Raw genomic sequence first — 21,611 nt, 5'->3', positions numbered from 1 at the left:
GGTAAAGGCCCTTCCTCAGTGGCAAGTTACCGCCCGATAGCCCCCACAAGTTGCATTTGTAAGGTGTTCGAAAAAATGATAAATCGGCGACTCATTCATTTCCTTGAGCAGAGCAAAATACTTGATCCTTATCAGTTCGGCTTCCGAGAAGGGCACTCCACAACCGATCATCTCGTACGTGTTGAAGGGAATATCCGGGACGCATTTATACATAAACAGTTCTTCCTATCTATATTTCTCGATATGGAAAAGGCTTATGACACAACAGGGCGTTACGGAATCTTAAGAGACCTGTCAGAAATGGGCATCCACGGTAATATGCTTAACATAATAGAAAGCTATCTGTCAAATCGTGCCTTCCGGGTAAAAGTCGGCAATGCACTCTCACGTCCTTTTACGCAAGAAACGGGTGTACCCCAAGGTGGCGTGCTCAGCTGCACACTCTTCATCGTGAAGATGAACACGCTTCGCGCTTCATTACCACAGGCAATCTTTTATTCTGTCTACATGGATGACATACAAATAGCTTTCAAATCTTGTAACCTCGCAGTCTGCGAGAGACAGGTACAGCATGGCCTGAACAAAGTGTCAATGTGAGCAGACAGGAATGGATTTAAGATCAATCCTAACAAAAGCTCTTGCATTCTTTTCACAAGAAAGAGAGGACTTATCCCAGATCCTTCCTTAGAACTATGTGGACAACAAATACCCGTAAACAAAGAGCACAAATTTCTAGGTGTTATACTAGACTACAGACTCACTTTCGTCCCCCACATTAAACATCTTAAAGAAAAATGTCTGAAAACAATGAACCTAATGAAACTTCTATCCCATACTTCGTGGAGTAGTGACAGGAAGTGCTTAATTAATCTCTATAAGAGCCTGATTCGTTCACGATTAGATTATGGTGCCGTGATCTATCATTCTGCCGCCCCGAGTGCGCTAAAGATGCTAGATCCTGTTCACCATCTAGGTATCCGTTTAGCCACAGGAGCTTTCAGAACGAGTCCCATACAAAGTTTATATGCAGAATCGAATGAGTGGTCACTTCATCTGCAGAGAACATACATCAGCCAAGCATATTTTCTGAAAGTCCACTCAAATCTTCAACATCCGTGTTTTAATACCGTTAACGATATAACACATGCTACACTCTTTCGCAATCGTCCTTCCGTAAGACAGCCTTTCTCGCTGCGTGTGAGGGAGCTTAGTCATGAAATGCATGTTCCACTCCTCGAGCTTCGCCTAATGCATCCAGCCAAGCTGCTACCTCCTTGGGAGTGGCAGCTGATACAATGCGACATATCTTTTATGCAAGTTACAAAACAGGCTCCAGAGATTTAAATACAAATGCATTTCATGGAACTCCAGCACAAGTACTTCTGCACGTAGTTCTACACAGACGCATCAAAGTCACGCGAGGGGGTATCCTATGCAGCCGTCGGCCCATCCTTCTCGGAATCCGACGTACTGCGTCTGGAAACTAGTATCTTTACGGCTGAGGCTTACGCACTGCTGTCGGTCGTAAAGCATATAAATAAATCAAAACTCCAGAAATCAGTTACATATACGGACTCCCTTAGTGTTGTGAAAGCCTTGATGTCTTTCTGTAACCACAAAAATCCAGTAATTAATGAACTCTACTCCGTACTGTGTAAAGCATATATATCCAACCAACCTGTGATTATATGCTGGGTGCCTGGACATAGGGGCATCGAGGGAAACGTTCTAGCGGACCAGATGGCCGCATCAATTTCATTGCATTCAGTTATTCCTACTGCTTCGGTCCCTGTCACAGACCTGAAGCCTTTCTTAAGAAGAAAACTGCGAAGCCACTGGCAACGTATGTGGGACGCAGAAGTAAATAACAAACTGCACATGATAAAGCCACAGTTAGGTTCTTGGCCCTCCGTAACAAAATCGCGGCGAACAGATGTCCTATTCTGTCGCCTCAGAATAGGACAAACATTTGGCACGCATAACTTCTTACTCACTGAAAATGATCCTCCAACCTGCGGTAGATGCGGGGAGAGGCTGACCGTCCTCCACGTCCTCCTGGAGTGTCGGGCAGCCGAGTCTGAAAGAAGGAAACATTTTTCCCTAGCATACCGGCAGCACATCCCCCTACATCCCGTAATGCTACTCGGCCCAGAACCTTTATTCGATACCAACGCAGTTCTAAGCTTCCTGAAAGATGTTGTCCTGCATGTTTTTAGCCCCGCATGTTCGTAGCGGGTCCTCTCTTCAGAGGATGCCTCTGTGATAGCTTTTTGGTATAGCACATGCTTCTAGGCCCTTGTGTTTCAAGGGCTCTGGCGAGGCAGCAGTGCTCCAAGTAATTTTACCATCGCATATATTTTCTATTCTGCGTCATTCTTTTACGATGGATTTTAATGTTCATAGTATTTGTCATTAGTCATCGCAATAATTTTATAGCACGTAGATTTTACGCACTTTACAGCGACTATTTTTAGGCCACTTTACAGCCAAGTCACATCTTCATCACAGAACTCATCATTCCACCGCGAAATCACTAACACCGTCTTGGCGCTCTTTGCCCATATCTGGCCCTTACGCCACTAAACCACACACATTCATTCATTCAGTTTGGCCCTTACACCACCAGAATGGCTCAAACTCAAGATGGTCACCCATCTTTCAGCTTCCTAGTTAACAGCTATGTTATTCGCTTCTCCTAAATGTGTATCAGAAGCATATGTGTATTTTTTATTGTTTTCTTTCCTGTTTATATGCTCTCTGAATCTCTTCCTTTTTTTTTGTGTGTGTTCCTCAATACATGGCAGGGTGACATGAAAGCCCTGTATAGGTTGAAAAGTAGTGCACACTGAAAAGGAGGACAAAGGCAAAGATGACACTGCAGTGCTGTTTCTGCCTCTGAACCCACTTTCATGTGTGCACTGTCTTGTTTGTCATTGTACACCAAGCCCAAGTCTCTACTTTACCAAGGAAGGATGCTGACAACAACAGTAGTCAGTTGGTTGATGGCTCCCATCAATGCCGGCCCCGTTTTGAAATTTATCACCAGCTCAAGAGCTCGGATTGAGTGTACACCTGGGCACGGTGTAAGAAGTAGCTTAGGTGAGAAGACGCCGTCACAGGGCGCGCCGTGGTAAAGCTCTGCTTCTAGGAAGTGCCGATAGATGGCGCGAGAAACTGACGCCCTTTTGACTTTGCTTTTCGCACGCCCTGTCACTGCGCCCCGCTCATGGCGTTAGAAGCACTTTGCTCAAGGCATTGAAATTTTCCATTTCAACACAGCGCTTTCAACGACTTTCGAACGGGTTGTACTTACTGTGAGGTCTAGGCATTTGAACAATGTTAATAATGAGTTGCACTGTGCCGACAAAGTCTCACACCCAAATTGCAATCCACGTGCAGTATGAAACAAACCAGGTGTAGGAATGGGTACCGGCGTGTTGTTGTTTCGCTGGAGATTGCATATAACTTACTTTTTCTTAATAACGTAAGCCGAGGCCTCAGCAATACGATGGCATCAATGTGATCCCCCAAATTGCAGTTCACATGCAGTATGAAACAAATCAGGTAGAGGAATGATTGCCGGCTTGTGTTTTAGTTTTGTTGGAGGCTGCATATAAATATATATTGCCTGAATGACGTAAGGCCTGAGCAATACGGTGGTATTAACATGATGTTACAGGACTTTGGAACAGCTACTGGTGCGATCGCATGGGCTGTTGCAATCGCGTGATGATACAGACTAACAACGTTTTTTAATGACGCATGTAATATTTTAATCAACTTTATTTCACACCACTTGTTCAAAAGCCTCAGTCATATCTGTTTGCTATTCCCCGCATATTTAGCGTAAGATCACATCAACACATGTTTTTTCTTGTCAGTTATTGATTGAATATTAGAATCATAAGTAAAAAAGCGATAGCAGAAGAAGTCACAATATGTTTGATGAAAGCACACAAAATGCATAAAAGCAAGAAAGTTCATGCTCATTTCATTGAAGAGGTCGTGTTTACACAAGCTTTGACATTTTGCGCAAGTCGTGGCTCTTTTTTGCATCATGCTTGTTCTTCAATTGCCTGCAGCACTGACGCATGCGTAGGCATATATAGTAATGCAGCAACTTCGCCAGCATTTCTTCTTTGTGTGTAATGCAAGGAAACGTGAAGTGGAAATTGTCCAGCACGGCATCATAATTTTTGTCGTATGCATCCCTGTGACCTACATACTTAGTGAACTTTTCTTCGGTGTATTTGAAGAAGTCAAAGAGGTGCATATTTGGATGCGTGAGCGAGCCCCTAGTTTTGCAGTTCACGAGATCGGCTTCAGACACATTTGTGAGACCTTTTTTTTCCCTCAAGAGCATCCTTTCAAATGGAGCAGGTTGTTCCATTGCGAATTTTTCTTGACACGGACCCTGTAACATAGTAGACAATGCAGTCTACTACAGCTGCGACTGTGTCAGGCTTGTCTAAATCGAAAACGTTGTCACACTCCCAGCTTCCTTCATCGATTAGTCCGTCAAGCCTTTGCTTCAATTCATGCAACTTTCGTGCACGTTGCATTGCTGACCCCTTATATATCTCTCTGCTATCAGTCAGAATCACAACGGCGGCTTGGCTTTAATCAGGCACCGTACAATTCCCAAACTTTGGCGGTTTTACCAAAGAATACAAGCTCAGCATGCGGTACAGCTGTAGGAACATGGGGAACGTTGGGTGCTCATTCTGACCACCAGCTTGCCGGATTATGCCAAAGAAACACTCCAGCTGGTCTTGATTCATCTTCGCTGTCCATACATACTTGAAGCCGCAGTCCTTCAGCAGGTAAATTGACAGTTCGCGCACAGATTTCAGTGTCACGCGTAGGCCTTCAGTGGTTGACTGCGTCAAAATTAAGGTCCTTGTGGATTTCGCCGCTCACGACCTGTTGCTCCCACGAGTCCAGCCATTCGGATACGGATTCTAGAACACAGAAATACTTGCATTCCAGTTTTAATCCTTCTGCAGGGAACCGCCGGTTTAAAGCGTCAAACAGATCATTAAAAAAGAGCGTGAACTCGACCGTTGGCTCAACATTAGTTAAATAAGGCGCGCCTATGTTTGTGTAGAAAAGAATTCCTTTAGCCACGGAGTTGCTAAATATCTGAGTGGCAAGCTTTACCCGTATCCTCAGCATCTTGAAGGGGTTTACGTGATTGTATGTTATTTTGGGGCACACCTTTAGCTCTGCTTATTTCTTGCCGTCCGCAATGAACAGGGCATCGTAACAGGACCACCTTATCAGTTTTCCGTCTTTTTTCAGAACTTTTTTATCCCGAAGCCTGTTTCTGATGCACTTGAAGAGATGAGGAGTGTCGGACAGTACATACACTTTTCTAGAGCTATCGAATGGGTGCTCAAAGGAATTGTGGACTTCACCCAGTGCACCAGTGATGCCGAGATGCTTCCACATCGCGCGGTTGGTGGATGCACCATCACACACTACTCCGTTGACGAACACTCCGGCTTTTTCTAGGTGTACGATGCACTGGATCAGGAGTTGAGAAAGCAGCGTCCCCTTAGTTGGTCCTTTAGATGGAAATACGGCTACTGGCTGTAAGTAGGCTTCACCGAACGGAGCAAAAGTGAAGACGAGGCCATGATCTGCCATTTCATTACTTCGATTATTTTGCTCTCCATGATCAACAAGGCCAGTGTATGTCATTGTCTGCGAGTTGACAGCCATTTCTTTTCTTACTTGAATTTCGTCCAGGATCAGGATTCCCCTCCGCTGGAACATGGTCTTTGCGGCAACCTTTATCTTGAGGGCTTTGGAAAAGTTTTCATCAAATCCACACTTCTGTGCAACCATGCTTATATATTTTCTCACTGTGGTGACGCACGGCAAAGGCAATATGTCATTGTTTCGCAAAAAAGAGTATGTGGCCGGGCTTCGTATGTGCAGCAAAAGGCACAACAGAATCCAGTCGTCTCTATACCGTCTGCTTGTTTTTGATGCGCACCTAGCCGCTGATATACACTCTTGTATCAAAAGCAGCTGTGGTGGCTGTATATCAAGTCCTGTCAGCTTCTCACTGAGTTCTTGCTCCTGCAAATCTGTTAGCTGCTGCATCGCCACTTGCATCTGCCCCAATAGCAGCTTGTTGCGCTTTGCCAGTCGTGCTTGTTACCGCTGAAGTGCTGACGTTGCATGTCGCAAAGCAGAAAGCTTCTGTTGCTGGGCACGTGCCATCGACTGTCTGAAACCCTTGAAAGGTATTTCCTGCTTGGCTCGCGCAGCTCGGCGATCAGCGTGGATCCTAAGGGTGTCAGCAAGGCCAGAACACAGACAACATATTGCACCTTGAGGCCTTACCAAGAGGCATTTGTTGTGCCTCCAGGTCTTTTGAGAGTTGACAAAAGCACATTCAGGGGATACATCAGAGAAGTCCTTTAAAGTTGGCCCTCCCCTGCACACATCTGTGCTGTCTATAACTTTCAACATGGATTCAACTTCAAGGCTTGACGTGGTGAAGGGACTTACCCCCACTGCAGTAGAGTCTATCAACTTGTCTAAGATGTAGACTTGGACTGTCACGTCACTTTTGATATGGAGTGCCTTCCTGTTAAACAGTACCGACGTTCCATCGCTTGTCCTATGTGCCACCGCAGCGTCAATAAACACGACGTCCCTCACTCCTACTACATCGATGAGATGTGCTGCCCCTGAAGGCTGTGGTAGGCTAATGCAAGATACTGCACTGAAAAGCTGTTCGAACAATGAATGAGATGAGTCATTCTCACTGGACTTTGCGCCCCAAGTGGTATCGTCGGAAGACGTTTCCGTGGTGTCTGCTGGAGAAACATCTATGTTGCTTGCTGACGTCGGCACGCTGCTGTTGTCACTGCTCAAGTTACTCACAGAAGCACCCGCGGGAAGCCTTGGCCGTCTCACTTGCTTTCGAGGGCTTTTAATCTTCCTGGAGAGGTAGCTTGGAGCACCTTCGAAAATTGACGGCACAGCGTCTTTTAAAAGGCCCGCTCTTCTTGTTCCAGACATCAGGATATGACCGTCAATTTCCGCAGACCATATCTTCAGGTTAAAATGAGATGCGAAATGTTTTTCACAAACTCGATCTGTCCTTTGGAGTATGCGGCCTTTGCGAGGTATAGCTTGTCTCCACGCTTCAAGTCTTGCTTCTTCGTTTGGCGGCTTGAAAAGCGAGCACTTTTGTTTGCAAGACTTGTAACCACTGTTGCAAAACGGTACGAAACACTTTCCTATTATGCAGGCTCATGAAACAGTTCGAAGGATGAGACATACCTGACAGGCAAGTAAAAAATGCGTTGACAAAACACGGTGCGCAGAAAACACGTGGTGACAACACAGCGGCAACCGGTCAGTGATCTCGGCACGCTCAAAGTGGACGCAGCGGGCGCTAGTTTCCAGCGCCCTCTCTTGACACATGGAGAAAGGAGAACTCCAAGCCTTCCCTCTGCTTAGCGCGCAGCCCGCGTCACTGGGTCACCTAAGCTGCTTCTTACACCATGCACCTGGGAGAGTAGATGGTGTACTATTTCACAGCGAGATGGCACAATGTGATGGCACAGTGCTGCATTCTTGTTAGCATATTGCTTTCGGCAACAGTGTTGAGAGTCGACTATTAAAGTAATTGTAATATGGCAGCTAGCTGGGCGGATCAGTACATCTGCATTATTATTTACAGAGTGCACTAAAAATACGTACAAAGAAGAAAGTTTAAACACAGCGTTTGTGTTTCATCTCTCTTCTTTGTCCATGTTTTTAGTGTGCACTGTAAGTAATAATAATACAAAAATAAGTTTCAGGTCTTTGTTTTGAACTCTTGTAAGCTTGAGCATGGTTCAGAGAAACTGCAGCATTAAATGGAGCTTGTATTTTTTCTCAAACATTTTTGAAGGACTGGCCACTTTACAATTTTTTTCATGTCAGAGTAGAGAACTGGGCTAGTTTGTTTGCGCTCCTTTACAATGAATTTTTTTTCATCTCGGCACTGTTCAAACCACACTTTCTTGTTGGGAGAAAGAACAAGGGGAATTGAGGAGCTTTATTTTTTTTTTTTTTGTTAATTACAGCTGTTTAAAGCATCCACACAATGAAGCCAGAGCTCCCAATGAAGGGAGCCTTTCAACGAAGCGTCACAGCCTGTATGGGAGTTTATGGGATGGAGCTGTTACGGTGGTTCCCAATGTATTCTTTAATGGTATTAAGAAGCTGCTTCATCGTGTTGGCTGTTGCTGCAGTGGTGCTGATGTCAATCAGTGATGCACACAAGGGTTGTAAAAAAAAATTATGTTGCTGTGAAGCCATTGCCTGAACCACTCCGGAGATCGATTACAAAGAATGTTTGGGAGCGTGCTTAGTAGAGGCAAACTGTGGCTGTGGGATCTTGTTTAGGGGAAAAGGAATTCCTGTTGAGTGTTACTTTTCAGCCTGAGCCTTTGCAGGGGACCAATAATTGCTTCTCAGGCATGCGATGACCAGTGGCTGCCGGCTGTGCACAATTGAAATGCTTGGGGGGTGTGATGGAGTGTTGTGTCGCTTCTGTTGGGACAGTAGAAAGCAAGCACAGTCAAAGAATGTGTGCATACTTGTTCTTTTTTTTTTTTTTTTTTGGGTGGTTATGTGACTCTGCTGAAGGGGGCTGAGATCGGCTCAGGGTAGTTAGACTGAGCTTTTAAACACGAGCGCTCGCAGAGAGAGGGGAGGTGTCATTTGTGCGCAGCCCCGGCAGATGGTTTGCTTCTGGAGAAATTAATGCTTTCCTCCTCCAGACGTTGGCTCTTCCTCTGCACTGCCATTATGCACTTGAGCCCTCAAGGGGCGCAGTCTTGAACTACTACCTACTACCATCTCATCTCTAAACTGGCCCCCTCACTGTCACTAACTGACGCTTATTGTTTGTTGCCTACAACAGATTTGACATTGTCCTTGGCAGATTTGACATTGTCCTTGGCAGCAAAACATTTCTTGCAAAACTAATGATTTGTATTTCGATGGAGCACAAGTGCACCGGCCATAGTGTCATAGGTGGAAACTTTGTTCCCAGCCATTGTACTTGCGACATGCATGCGAGTAAAAAAATTATTCGTTGGTTTTGTAAAGTGCATGGCACAGTTGGGCATGTTTGAAAAAAAAAAAGACAAGAAAAAACTGTTAGAACGAACTGCCTCCGTATCCATTTATCAAGAACCAGTTCCTTGCAGGATGGTGCACTGTTGCGTGCCACGGCATCAGGAGAACAGGAGGTCTCCATTGAGGAGCCACTGTCGGTGCAGCCTGAAACAGTATGGCTTCCTTGGGACCCAGAAAAGGAGCCAGTGTACACATTGCACGCACATGCTCATGGGGGCAGTGGAGCCCCAGTGCATTGGCAGCTAGAGGCAGCACCAGTGTGGGCGGATGTCGAGGCTGCAGGCACTGTGGCGACCCTGGTGACAAGAGGTGGACCTGGCCAAGTTCGTCTGGTGGCACACGATGGCCACTTTGCCCCAGCCAGTATGCAGGTGTCACTTGCCCCCATCGTAGAACTGGAGGCCCTGGGCTCACCAGTGCTCGAAGCCGAGTTGCCCGATGGAGAGTTGCTGGTGGCTGTGGCCATGTATGGGCGTCATCGTAAGTTGACCCAAGAACATAGTAATCCATAAGCACCTTAATAATCTTGAAGCTCAATAATGTGTAAGGTTTACCACTGTAGGTCTTCATCTAGTATTAGAAAAGTAAAACAAAAATTATTTTGGCTTGACTGATCCCAAGGTGTGACTATGGTTGTGTAAGTGCTTCTTTATTATAACACTGCAACAGCATTAGTAAAATGACACTTTAAATTCTGCTTGGTGCTGTACGCAAAAAATGCTTCACTAGATAAAGGCCTTTCATCACCCAGAAATGGCCATAATTTCCCTCCAAAGTTACTAAGAAGGAAATGTGGTTACTGTTGTTGTGCTTTATCTTCTGAATTTCTGAGAAATCATAAGTTTCTGCATATATGAAGGTGGTAAGCTTTCACACGTGCATATTTACTTAGAATTGTTGCGTTTATACTGCAAAATTTATTGAAAATGATCAATTGTACAACACCGAAGGTAGCAAGGTGTCGCAAGGCAGAGTGGGATGGCGACCAAACAAGAAATAGAAAGGTGAGAAACCGGAGGTATCATGACATGTGGAATTGTATGCAAATGTCACGTAGGGCAAAGTGCTGTTCTTAACGCGATTATCTGCCTAAACGTACATCGACAACATCTCTGTAAGGGTGCGATTCAGGCGTTCGGTCAGTCCATTCGTTTATGGGTGAAATGCAGTTGCGATCTTGTGTTCGGTATATCTTCAACAACTTGGGACAGGAAGTATCGGCCACGATCTGTCAGTAGCTGCCTTGGCGCGCCATGGTGAAGAATCACGCCTTTGAAAAAAAAAAAAAGGTCTGCTACATCTGTAGCACAGCCGGTGGGCAGGGCACATGTAATGGCAAAGCACATAGCACAGTCTGTGGCAACAGCTCTCCGTTTGTTCCCTTTTATGGATGTGGGGAAGGGGCCAAGAAGGTCCACGCTGACACGGAAGAAAGGCTCCTTGGGAACATTGATTGTATGAAGGTGGCCAGCAGGTTGCGCACATGGCCTCTTTTCCCGCTAGCAGAGGCCACAAGCTGCAACGTAACATCACAAAGAGCGGTGAAGACTTGGCTAGAAGAAGCAACGTCCAACTTTGTCATAAGTGCAGGAGGTGCCAAGGTGTCCGGCAGTGGGTGAGTCATGGAGCTCGGCAAGAACAGTAGAATGGAGATGACGAGGTACAACTAGCAGTAAATCTGGTCCATCAAAGCTGATGTTGCGTTGATAAAGAAATGTCGTCATGGAGCACAAACATTCTAGTTGAGTGATCTGATTGCCCAGAAATCAAGCGTTCAGTGATCAACTAGAAAGAGTCGTCCTTTCACTGCTCAGTAAGGATGTCACGAAAGTAAGAAATGGCCAGAAGGCAAGTGTCGGCATACTATTCCTTGTTGTCAGGAGGATGGACAGTATGTAGAGCCAAGCTGTCGGTGTCCAGATGTAAGCGGCTGGACTTGTAGATCACAACGAAAGAATAGCCCTGAAATCTGAGCGCCCAGCGACCAAGGTGGCCAGTCGGGTCTTCCAATGACGATAACAAGCACAGGGAATGGTGGTCAGTGTTGACAGAAAATGGGTGGCCAAACAAGTAAGTGTGAAATTTAGCCACTGCCCGCACCAGAGCTTGGCACTCACGCTTGGGGCTAGAAAATGTGCGCTGTGAGGCAACAAGAAGTGACTGGGGTAGCCAGTAACGCGCTCTACTCAGTTTTGCTGTTGGATGAGGACAGCACCTATGCCATGGCCACTGGCATCTCTGCAAACTTGAGTTGGTGCAAATGGATCAAAGCGGCTTCATATTGGAGGCGTTGTCAACAAGCAAATGAGGGTGTAGAATGTGTTGGCTTGTTCATGGCCCCAAAAGAATGCAGTGTCCTTCTTGAGAAGGTCATCAGTGGCCGGGTAGCAATCGCAAGATTTTTAAGAAACCAAGGAAAATAGGAGCATAAGCCCACAAAGCTGCATACATCTTTTGCTGAGCAGGGTACAGGAAAGTTCTTCACCGTGTGAATCTTATCAGGATCACGATGTAGACCGGCAGCACTGGCAAGGTGGCCAAGAACTTGGACTTCGCGTTGTCCAAAATGGCATTTAGAAGAGTTTATTTATTTATTTAAAATACCTTACAGGCCCATTTAATGGCATTGGGTAAGGGGGGACACAAAGTAAGTGTTTCAACAGGAGTAAACAATATAAACATGAATACAGGCTTTCACAAGATAAGTAAAGCAGTATAGGAGTAAACAATATAAATATCAATACAGCCATTCACAAGATAAGTAAAGCGAAGTTCAATAAATGTTTGTCTAGGCTAAAGTTTAGAGAGCGTAAACACACTAATATACTCATGCATACAAAAATAAAAAAATACAAATGTCAGAAACAGGGAAGGAAAGCAGGTAAATAACATCCTTATACAATGTTTCTACAGGAAACTTTGAAATTCTTCGCGAAAAGCGTCACGATCTGTTATGCTCGCAATGTTATCAGGAAGTCTGTTCCATACGGTTATGACACGTGGCAGTGCTGAGGCGTTAAATGACAGTGGATTGCCGAATATGCGCATGAAACTATGGCTATTGTTAAGGCGACGTGACGTGCGCGCTGGTACTTCAAGCGGCAGCACATGAGGTCGATTACCATGGACGTATCTACGGAAAAGGCAAAGGAGACTTATCGTGCGACGAGTTTCAAGTGGCTGGAGCGAAATATCTGCTTTAATCTTGGTCACGCTACAAGTTCTGTCGTAGTTACTTGCGATGAAGCGTGATGCCCTGTTCTGAATTTTTTCTAGCATATCAACTAAATAATTTTGATGTGGTGACCATACTGATGACGCAAATTCTAACTGTGGGCGAACAAAAGTCTGATATGCTAATTTACGAACTGTAGCAGGGGATTTACGCAAGTTCCGTCGAAGATAACCCAGACTTTTCGAAGCTCTTGCGCAGATAGCTGTTATGTGTGTACTCCAGGAAAGATGAGTTGTAAGTTCAACGCCAAGGTACTTGTAGGACAATGTCGGAGGTACAGCGGTGTTTTTTAGGAAGTAAGAAAAGTGAGAGTTTGAATGTTTTCGCGAGAAGGACATAACTTTACATTTGTCTGAGTTCAGGGTCATCTGCCACGTACTGCACCAGAAACTGACAAGGTTAAGGTCGTTCTGCAATACTAAATGGTCATCAGATGTTTTTATTGTACGGTATAAAATGCAATCGTCGGCAAAAAGCCTTATCTGCGATGATATGTTTTGTGGAAGGTCATTAATGAAAAGAAAAGAAGAGGACCAAGGACACTGCCTTGCGGTACGGCAGATGTAACGTCAGAAGTAAGCGATGAGTGGTTATTAACAACAGTGAACTGTTGCCGCAAGGAGAGAAAGTTTCGGAGCCAAGATAAAGTTAATGAATCCAGCCGGAGCGCGGATATTTTTGAGATGAGGCGACAATGAGCGACACGATCAAATGCTTTGGAAAAATCTAAGAATACGCAGTCAGTCTGCTGTTTGTTATTCATGCTGGAATGTAATTCTGTTGTAAATTCAAGCAACTGAGTTTCACAAGATAAGCCTTTTCTGAATTCATGCTGGTTAAAATAAAAAAAGTCATTTGATTCTAAATGGCAGTAGATATGCGATGCTATGATATGTTCCATTAGTTTACAGCAGATGCATGTTAATGAGACGGGATGGTAATTTCGTGGAGAGTACTTGTTATCCCCCTTGAATACAGGGATAACCTTTGCGATTTTCCAGTCCAGGGGTAGTTCGCCAGATGATAAGGATTTCCTAAAAATATGACACAAAATTTGGCTTGAAATTGTAACTGTATTTTTTAGTATTTTTGAGTTAATATTGTCTATACCGGAAGATGTGGATAATTTCAGATTATTTATTAAAGACGAAATGCCATCTGCTGTAATATCTATTGGTTCCATAAAAGGATATTCAAAGTCGGGAACTATGGGAACAGTGGAACAGTCTTCCTGTGTAAAAACAGAGGTGAAAAAATTGTTAAACGCTACTGGACAACCAGCGTCAGACAGAGGGTTTTCACCATCATCATGTAGGACAATATTGCGGACAGTGTTACCTGGTGATATGACTTGCCAGAATTTTCTGGGATTGTTGACTAAAAGAGATGGCAGGTCACGTGAGAAATATTTGTCTTTGGCTGCGCATAGCTCTTTGCAGTAAAATTTTAGAAAATCACTGTATGCTGCCCAAGATGAGGCTTCATTGTCCCTTCTGGCCGCCCGATACAGGCGCTTCTTCTTGTTTCTTAGTGTTTGAAGGTGCTTTGTAAACCAAGGATTAGATCTGTCATTTGCTATAACGATTTTTGGCACGTAATTTTCTACAAGAGCTGTTAATTTTTGCTTAAAAAGTTCCCAGCTGTCGTTTACAGGTCTTGAATTAAAGAATGGCAGAAACACTTCACTAAGGAAAATAGCCAATTCAGCATTAATATTCTTATAGTCAGCCCTATTGTAATCTCTAATACTTTTAGTCTGAACCTTATAGAAAGTTTGTGGAATATTAATGTCTAATTCAAGAATTTTGTGATCGCTCAAGCCATCAATGTAAGCAATAGGCCCAACGGTATCAGGTGCGGAAGTTAATACTAAATCTAGGACGTTGGGACCACGGGTGTGTTGATCGACTGTCTGTGTTAGATTGTAATCTAGCGTTAAGCTAATAAATTCAGCAGAGGAGTGGCATGATGATGACAGATTTGGCCAATCAATAAGTGGAAAATTAAAGTCTCCCAGGTGATAAACAAGAGCCGTGGAACATTGTTGAGTAGCACGTGTAATGCTTTCACGCAGTACATCGAGAAACGAGTGTTCAGTGTCGGGCGGCCGATAACATGCACCCACTAGAACGCGGGCAGAGGCTGTTGCGCACGCGACCCAAACTATTTCAGCTGGGGAATTCGTGTCTACAAGAAAGGAGGAAATGCAGGTTTTTATAGAATCAGAACACCACCACCCCTCTTCCCACTACGGTCATGCCTGTAAATGTTGTATTTGTTACTGTTGGAAAGAAGTTCTTCATTAGTGATGTCTGTGTGCAACCAAGTCTCAGTTAAAGCTACGATATCGGGATCGCCATCTTCCAAATAAGCACTCAATGCATCGCGCTTGTTTAGTAGGCTGCGAATGCTCGTGTAAGATAACGACAGCATTGACGTTAAGGAAGATTGCGATTTCTTAGCTATACCAGCAAATGTTGCCTTCTTTAGCTACAGGATTGACGGCACAACTGTGTCGGTAGCGCGGTCATAAACATAAGTGGTGTCATTAATACGAACCTTATCTGTTGTAAGTTTGAAAGGCTGTTTTCTTGTTTTGGTAAATTCAATTAATTTTTTCCTTGCTTGCCTTGTGGACAAAGAAAAATCTTCACGTATGGAATACTCAGTACCTTTTAGCTTGTGCGCAAGTGCGAGGATATTCTGCTTGTCTTTAAAGAGTGCTAATCGTGCTATGATGGGCCGACGTTTCTCAGAAGAAAAACGCCCCAATCTATGCACGCGCTCAAACTGTTCGTTCACCATGGTAAGGCCAAGCTGTTCAGAGCAAAACTGTATTATTTTTTGTTCAGATGCAGCCCAGTTTTCGCCTTGCTCATCATCAATACCGAAAAACAGTACATTACATCGTCGCATTCTGTTTTCTGTATCATCACATCTTGAAGTGAGCGAGTTAAGTTGGTCACATAAACTGCGTAACTCGTTATTTGACTTCGAGATTTGAACACTATCGAGAGATGCAACCGTGTTTTCGAGTGCATCTATCCTTCCAGCTAAGCAATCTACTCTGGCATATGTGGCTTCCTGCCGTTCCCTGACACCTTTAAGCTCATTTAGAATAGCTGACTGTCCCGCTTCAAGTCTGCGCACAGTCTCAAGTACAGAAGCAAGCGTTTGCATGATGGCATTTGTGTCAGGGCCCGGGTTTTGTTCAACATCCCCGGAAAGTAAAATCAACCAGCTACCTATGGAAGGACATATGCTCGACAAGAGTAATGACACCAGGCAAAATTTATCAGAAAGCACTTCGGGGCACGACACCGCAATGAGGCAATAGTTATTAGTCTTAATACATGAAGCGCCAGGGCGGTAACTGACCTGTAAATACAGCAGCGGTAAGTGCCCCATTTCGGCGTAGGTGTCGTGCCCAAAGCGAGCCGTGAACGGACGCTGCTTATATCCCCTGTCGTGCGCTGTGATGATAGCGGTGCAAGATCCATGTTGCCAGCCCATTCCATGGAAGCGCTCCGAGTCTAGCGGGTTGAATGGAGATCCAGGCGGTGATGCGAGTAGAGCACTTGAAGGCGGGAGCCAGCATCCAGTGGACGAAGTACGTACGCCACATAAAATGGCAGCCTGTAAATACAGCAGCGGTAAGTGCCCCATTTCGGCGTAGGTGTCGTGCCCCTTGTTGTTGAAGTTGAAGGCCAGCCTCCCTAAATACTTCAAGAAGAGCGACCACGTGAATGAGGTGGCTGTCAAATGTAGGGGAAAATGGGATATCATCCAGATAAAATAAGCAGGTGGACCACTTATAGCCCTGAAGGAGAGAGTCCATCATTCTTTCGAAAGTTGCTGGGGCATTACAAAGTCCAAAAGGCATAACTGTAAAATGGTAAAGGCCATCAGGTGTAATGAAAGTGGTCTTCTCACTGTCGAGCTCATCAACCGAAATCTGCCAATAACGAGGTCAGAGGTCGATTGAAGGAAAGCATTTCGATCTGTGAAGGCAATTGTGAATGTCGTCAATCTACGAGGGAGAGTACACATCCTTTTTCGTGATCTGGTTCAATTGATGGTAGCTGACACTAAATCGCCAGCTACCATCTTTCTTCTTGACTAAGACAACCGGCAATGCCCAAGGACTCGATGAGGGCTCAATTATACTTTTGCATCTTGTCTACTTCAGCTTGGATAACATGGCGTTCTGCATGGGACACGCAATAAGGTCGTCGGCAGATAGGACTAGCATCGCCGGTGTCAATATTATGGGTCACAATGGAAGTCTGTCTCAGCGGGCCATCCTCAAAGTCAAAGACATTACTATAAGACACAGGACACAACAAAGATCCACAGCCTGTTCAGGGAGCAGGTCCTGAGCGATTATCAGACAGCCAGTGGCTGCAGACGTGCACTGAGCATTAATACATTGATGGCGGTATCGCCGATGGGAGAAGCATTGCCGAGCGACATGCCTTTCGGAATAACTTCCATACTTAAACCAAAATTTAAAACAGGAAGAAATACATGGTTATTGGCGATAGTCACAACAGCATGAGGAACAGCAACTGTGCGTAGCAGGGGAACATTGACATTGAGAGTCAGTACATAGTCACCATCAAGAACAGATGGGAAGCACGTCAAAGGCATACATGGCGGCTTGAGGCAGCAACCATACAAAGTCTACAGAATGTAAATGAGGCTTGGCTGATTCTGGAGGACAGCAGTGAATAGGCAGCTCGAGTTGGGGGAGGCCAGCGGCACAGTCAGTCCTTGCTGAATGGTCCGATAAAAGGTCGAGGCCGAAGATCAAGTCATGGGAACACCATTTCAGAATAGCAAATAAAACAGAAGTGTTGAAAGCAGGAACAGTTATTTGCACGATGCGCATGCCAAGGATAATGGGTGTTACTCCATCAGCGACCCAAATAGCATGAGATGCAGCAGATGTAAGGACTTTTTTCAGGCGGCAACGAAGGTGGTTGCTAATCACCGAGCTATGGGCTCCAGTATCAACAAGCGCTGGAACAAATACACCGGCAACTTCTAGATCAACTATGTTGCATCTGGTCGGCAGGATGAAAGGTTTTGCCGGAGATGCTGACAATGCAGCGTCGCCTCCGGGAGCTGCATCTTTTAGCTTTCCGAAGGTATGGGCCCAGGTCGGAATGATGGCTACAGGCGACGCGACTGGGGTGACCTAGACGATGGGCAACAACTTTGCGATGAACGAGACTGGTGGCCACTCTGCGACGATGTTTGACAGCGCCATGCGGTCTACTGTCAGTGGCGTGCAGGTTCGGCTTGGGTTTTGGCTGGTTATGGTGAAAAACGCCATTTAGATGATGGCTGTTCGAGAACGGCATCGAGGACCAGTGGCTGCGACAGTATCAAGTGATTTGACCAACGCGGCAACAGCTGAAGCAAATAGGTCAGTAATCACGGGTTCGCCACTCTGCCATGTTGTGAGAACCTCAAGGGACCCATTGATTTGAGTATGCATGAGCGAAGGACATTCGGTTGGCCGGGAACTGGCCACGGTGCAAACTGACTGCAAGCAGACATTGGCGAGTTCTTGGCGCACAACAGCCTGAACAAGAGAAACCATAGGAGTGCATGTATCATTGACAGGTGGGTACAGAGGTGTATGGGAAAGCTGTGCAAATTAGTGGTAGAGACAATGGCTTTTCACCTGCTCAAAATGCTTGCACTCTGTGATAATGTCATTAACCAATGTACAGTTCTTACAAATGTGTAAATTGAAGGTGCCATCAGCGATAGCTTTTAAGACATGCCTGACTTTTTCAGGCTCCGGCATTTCAGCGTAGGCCTTACGGCAGAATGCCAACACGTCTTGTGTATTGGCAACGTAACCTTCAGTGGATGTCTGAACTCATGATGCAAACTCTCTCCTGGTGACGACCTTCCGACGCAGTGGTTTTCCAAAGAGATCTCGCAGCTTCTGCTTGCGGATATTCCAGTCACAGAGTTCTTTGTAGTTAAACCACACTTGTGCTGTTCCTGCCAAGTAAAAATTTGTTTGCCGGCATCACTGTGGAATCCCATTTGTTTTGACTGCTCATCTGCTCATACATTTCCAGCCAGTCGTCGAGGTTGGCCGCTATTGGTGCCACAAAAGGTTACTGGATCACGTGGATGTGTAAGTATGACAGTCAACACAGGCGTTGTTGAATTAGGCGGAATCGATGTATAAGCAAAGTGGCGGCCACTGCGAAGCTCTGTTCTAAATTGTTGCTCCACACCTCCATCAAATATTACGAAGAGCAAGCCTGGTGCACAAATATATACAAAACATAAGGAGGAGTTTGGGGTACTTGTGCAGGCTGGTACAAAGGTCACAGCTCCAGGAAACAATCTACCACTTCTTCTTTACAATCTACCACTTTTTCTTTGTCTCCCTGTTGCGCACATGGTCCTGTCAAAATTTACCGTAATATCGAAAAGGGGTTTGGGAGCATGCACCGGTGATATAGCTTAGGTAGAATCCTAGAGGACAAGCTCATCGCTGACTTCTGTAACTTCTTCCATGTGTGCTATTTTCGTGCCCTTGTTCAGGTGTTTATATTACTGGCTGAAGTTCATCACCATTACTTGTGCTTTTCCTTGGCGTAACTGGACGATACCCATTGCAATGCTGCTTTCGCGATCGAGCAGTAGCTGTTGGTCGCTCTCGATGATGGCTTCAATGTCGCCAGCTGCTTCTGTGGTGATGGAAATCATGATGCTTGCTCGAGGCGTTATACTGACTTGATCTTCTAGTACACTTTGGGCATGATGATTGAGAGTCCTGTTCGGGCTGTATCACTTGATCTCTAGACAGAGTTATCAACTTGGACTTTAAAGTTGATGACTGCGTCATGTTAGCTCAGGAAGTCCATGCCGAGAATAAAGTCCTATAAGCATTGTTGCAGGAAGACGAAGGTCGCAGGGTAAGTCCAGTCATGAACATGAACTCGTGCTGTCTAGATTCTGGTTAGGATTATGATGTGTCCTCCAGCTTTCCGGATTAGAGGGCCTTTCCGGCAGTCTTTACTCTCCTCAATTTGGCAGTTAAGGGCGTGCTGATGACAGAGTCAGTGAACAGGGCCAGTGTACGGTTGGTACTGCGGCGACCATGTTGCCTGGTGACAGTAAATGGGACGGTCGTTGAAAACTCCACTGATTGGCGGAGAGGTACAATGGCTGCTGAGGTGCTTGGTTCGTCATCATAATTCCCTACTTGGTCTTGGTCTTCCTCATTGTCACGGGTAGAAGTCTGAACTTCGAGGACAGGTTCTGTAGCCTGAGGCTAACTTGGTGGTCTGGGACAACGTTTATGCTGTCTTCGGGGTTTGGGCTTAAATCATGGCATTGTAGGGGTGTTTGGCACATGAATGCAAAATTACCTTAACTAGATGTCACATAGTGACGGTGAAGAATGACAGTGTCAGAAATGTGAGTTACAAATTTGACTTTTTATTAAGCAAACTTGTGCCCAGCAAGGCAAGTAACACTCAATCACAACGATAGTGGTGAGCAAACTTGGTGATTGTTGAAGATATGATCTGCGCTTCAAGCGCATCAACATTTATACATGACTCGTCGAAGGTTCCAGCATAATCGTTACTGCCCACGTGCTTCCCAGAGAGTACTGCACAATTCGGGTCGTGCATACCACCTAATTAAACAAGGTGTGGTGAGAACGTACACAACAAATAGAATCAACAGTAGCATTGTAAATTCCAAATAATCTTGGTGCATCTTGCGCTGAGGGATAACACTAATGGTGTTTTTCACTGATCGATCTAGAGTGGGTTCGAGCTTTCCACTGGTCATTTCAATTCAACTTGGTCGGCGCCAGATCGCTCTCACTTGCTTCGTTGCCGAGGCATGGATTCGGGCGGAAATAGGACGAGAATCATACAGAGCGAAGTCGGTTTGTGTGGCATCTGAGCAGAGACTTCCGGTGTGATCCACTGCAGAGCATTTTTGCTCTTCACTGGTAGATTTGGATTGGGGAAATCCGAGTACTCGCTCCAGGATTTCGGTGGCCGCTCAAGATCGACCAGTGAAAAATGCCATAAGCTGTACAATGCCAGTTGTACACCCGCTGTTGTGGCGGAGCGGCTGTGGTGTTGTGCTGCTAAGCACAAGATTGTGGGATCAAATCCTGGCCACAGTGGCCGATGTGGGTGCATTTCAGTGTGGGCGAAATACAGAAACATCTGTGTCCTGTGCATTGGGGTCACGTTAAAAATCCCCTGGTGGTCAAATTAATCCGGAGTCCCCCGCTACAGCTTGCCTCATAATCATATTGTGGTTTCAGCACGTACAATCCCAGAATTCGTTCAACGCTAAATAGTTAGCAGTGTAGTGGGGAAGAGAGCCAGGAACTATTGACAGAAGACGAAGTCTGGCAGCCCAGAGAGGGTGAGCTAGCGACCGAAGCTCTTGGGCCAAGGATTTTGTTGCTTAGCCTTGCTTGTAAATAAACCCCCTTACAGTTTGGTGAAACATGGGGGGTAATGTCCCAGTCTCCCAACCTGGAACTACGAAGCCGTACCTTACCTTCAGCCTCAGCGATGCCAGAAGAAACCACCACAAAAGGCTCCCAGACTCAAGCCACCGTCTGTCCCGGCATGCTACCTCAGCATCACCCGCCTATATTCAACGGGACTGACGACCAAGATGTCGAGGACTGGTTAGCAACTTACCGGAAGGTGGGCGCAATCAACGAATGGGACGATGCTACTAGGCTGACCAAGGTAATATTTTACTTGACTGGCGTTGCCAGTCTCTGGTTCCGGAATCACGAAGCGGAGATTAATAACTGGGTGCCATTCTAGTAAACTTTTTCGGAAATCTTCAGCTGCCCCGCAGTATGCAAGCTCCACACAGAACAGCAACTTCGTGAACGTGCTTACCAACCCGGTGAGAACTTCACCAGTTATATTGAAGACGTTGACTTGTGTAAGCGTCTAAACCCATCAATGCATAAGTCAGATAAAATCAAGCTCCTCCTCAAAGGAATAGCTGATGACACATTTCAAATGTTATTGGCTAAAGACCCACAAACCGTTGCGGATGTTGTCAGCTTGTACGAGAGTTTCAATGAACTACACAAGCAACGCGCCCAAACTTGATGCCCTCTGGAACAGAATGACTCAATCTTCGCATTGACTCTGGGTGACCAGGATACCCTGTTGATTGAGATCAAGCAGCT

The 21,611-nt window shown here is 45.5% G+C and overlaps 1 protein-coding gene across 4 annotated transcripts in view; it reads left to right on the top strand.

Moving 5' to 3' along the window:
• Positions 1-21,611, top strand: part of LOC142559716 (nuclear pore membrane glycoprotein 210-like) — a 248,521-nt gene that overhangs the window by 142,892 nt on the left and 84,018 nt on the right. For all 4 annotated transcript variants that reach the window (XM_075671288.1, XM_075671289.1, XM_075671286.1 and 1 more), the window contains exon 10: positions 9,225-9,633. In XM_075671288.1, the coding sequence (XP_075527403.1) occupies positions 9,225-9,633 (409 nt within the window). The remainder of the gene's footprint in view (positions 1-9,224; positions 9,634-21,611) is intronic.

The sequence above is a fragment of the Dermacentor variabilis genome, chromosome 10, assembly GCF_050947875.1.
Source record: "Dermacentor variabilis isolate Ectoservices chromosome 10, ASM5094787v1, whole genome shotgun sequence".
Classification (NCBI taxonomy): domain Eukaryota; kingdom Metazoa; phylum Arthropoda; class Arachnida; order Ixodida; family Ixodidae; genus Dermacentor; species Dermacentor variabilis.
The sequence above is the reverse complement of the archived record's forward strand: the minus strand, read 5'-3'. Positions and strand labels throughout refer to the sequence as shown.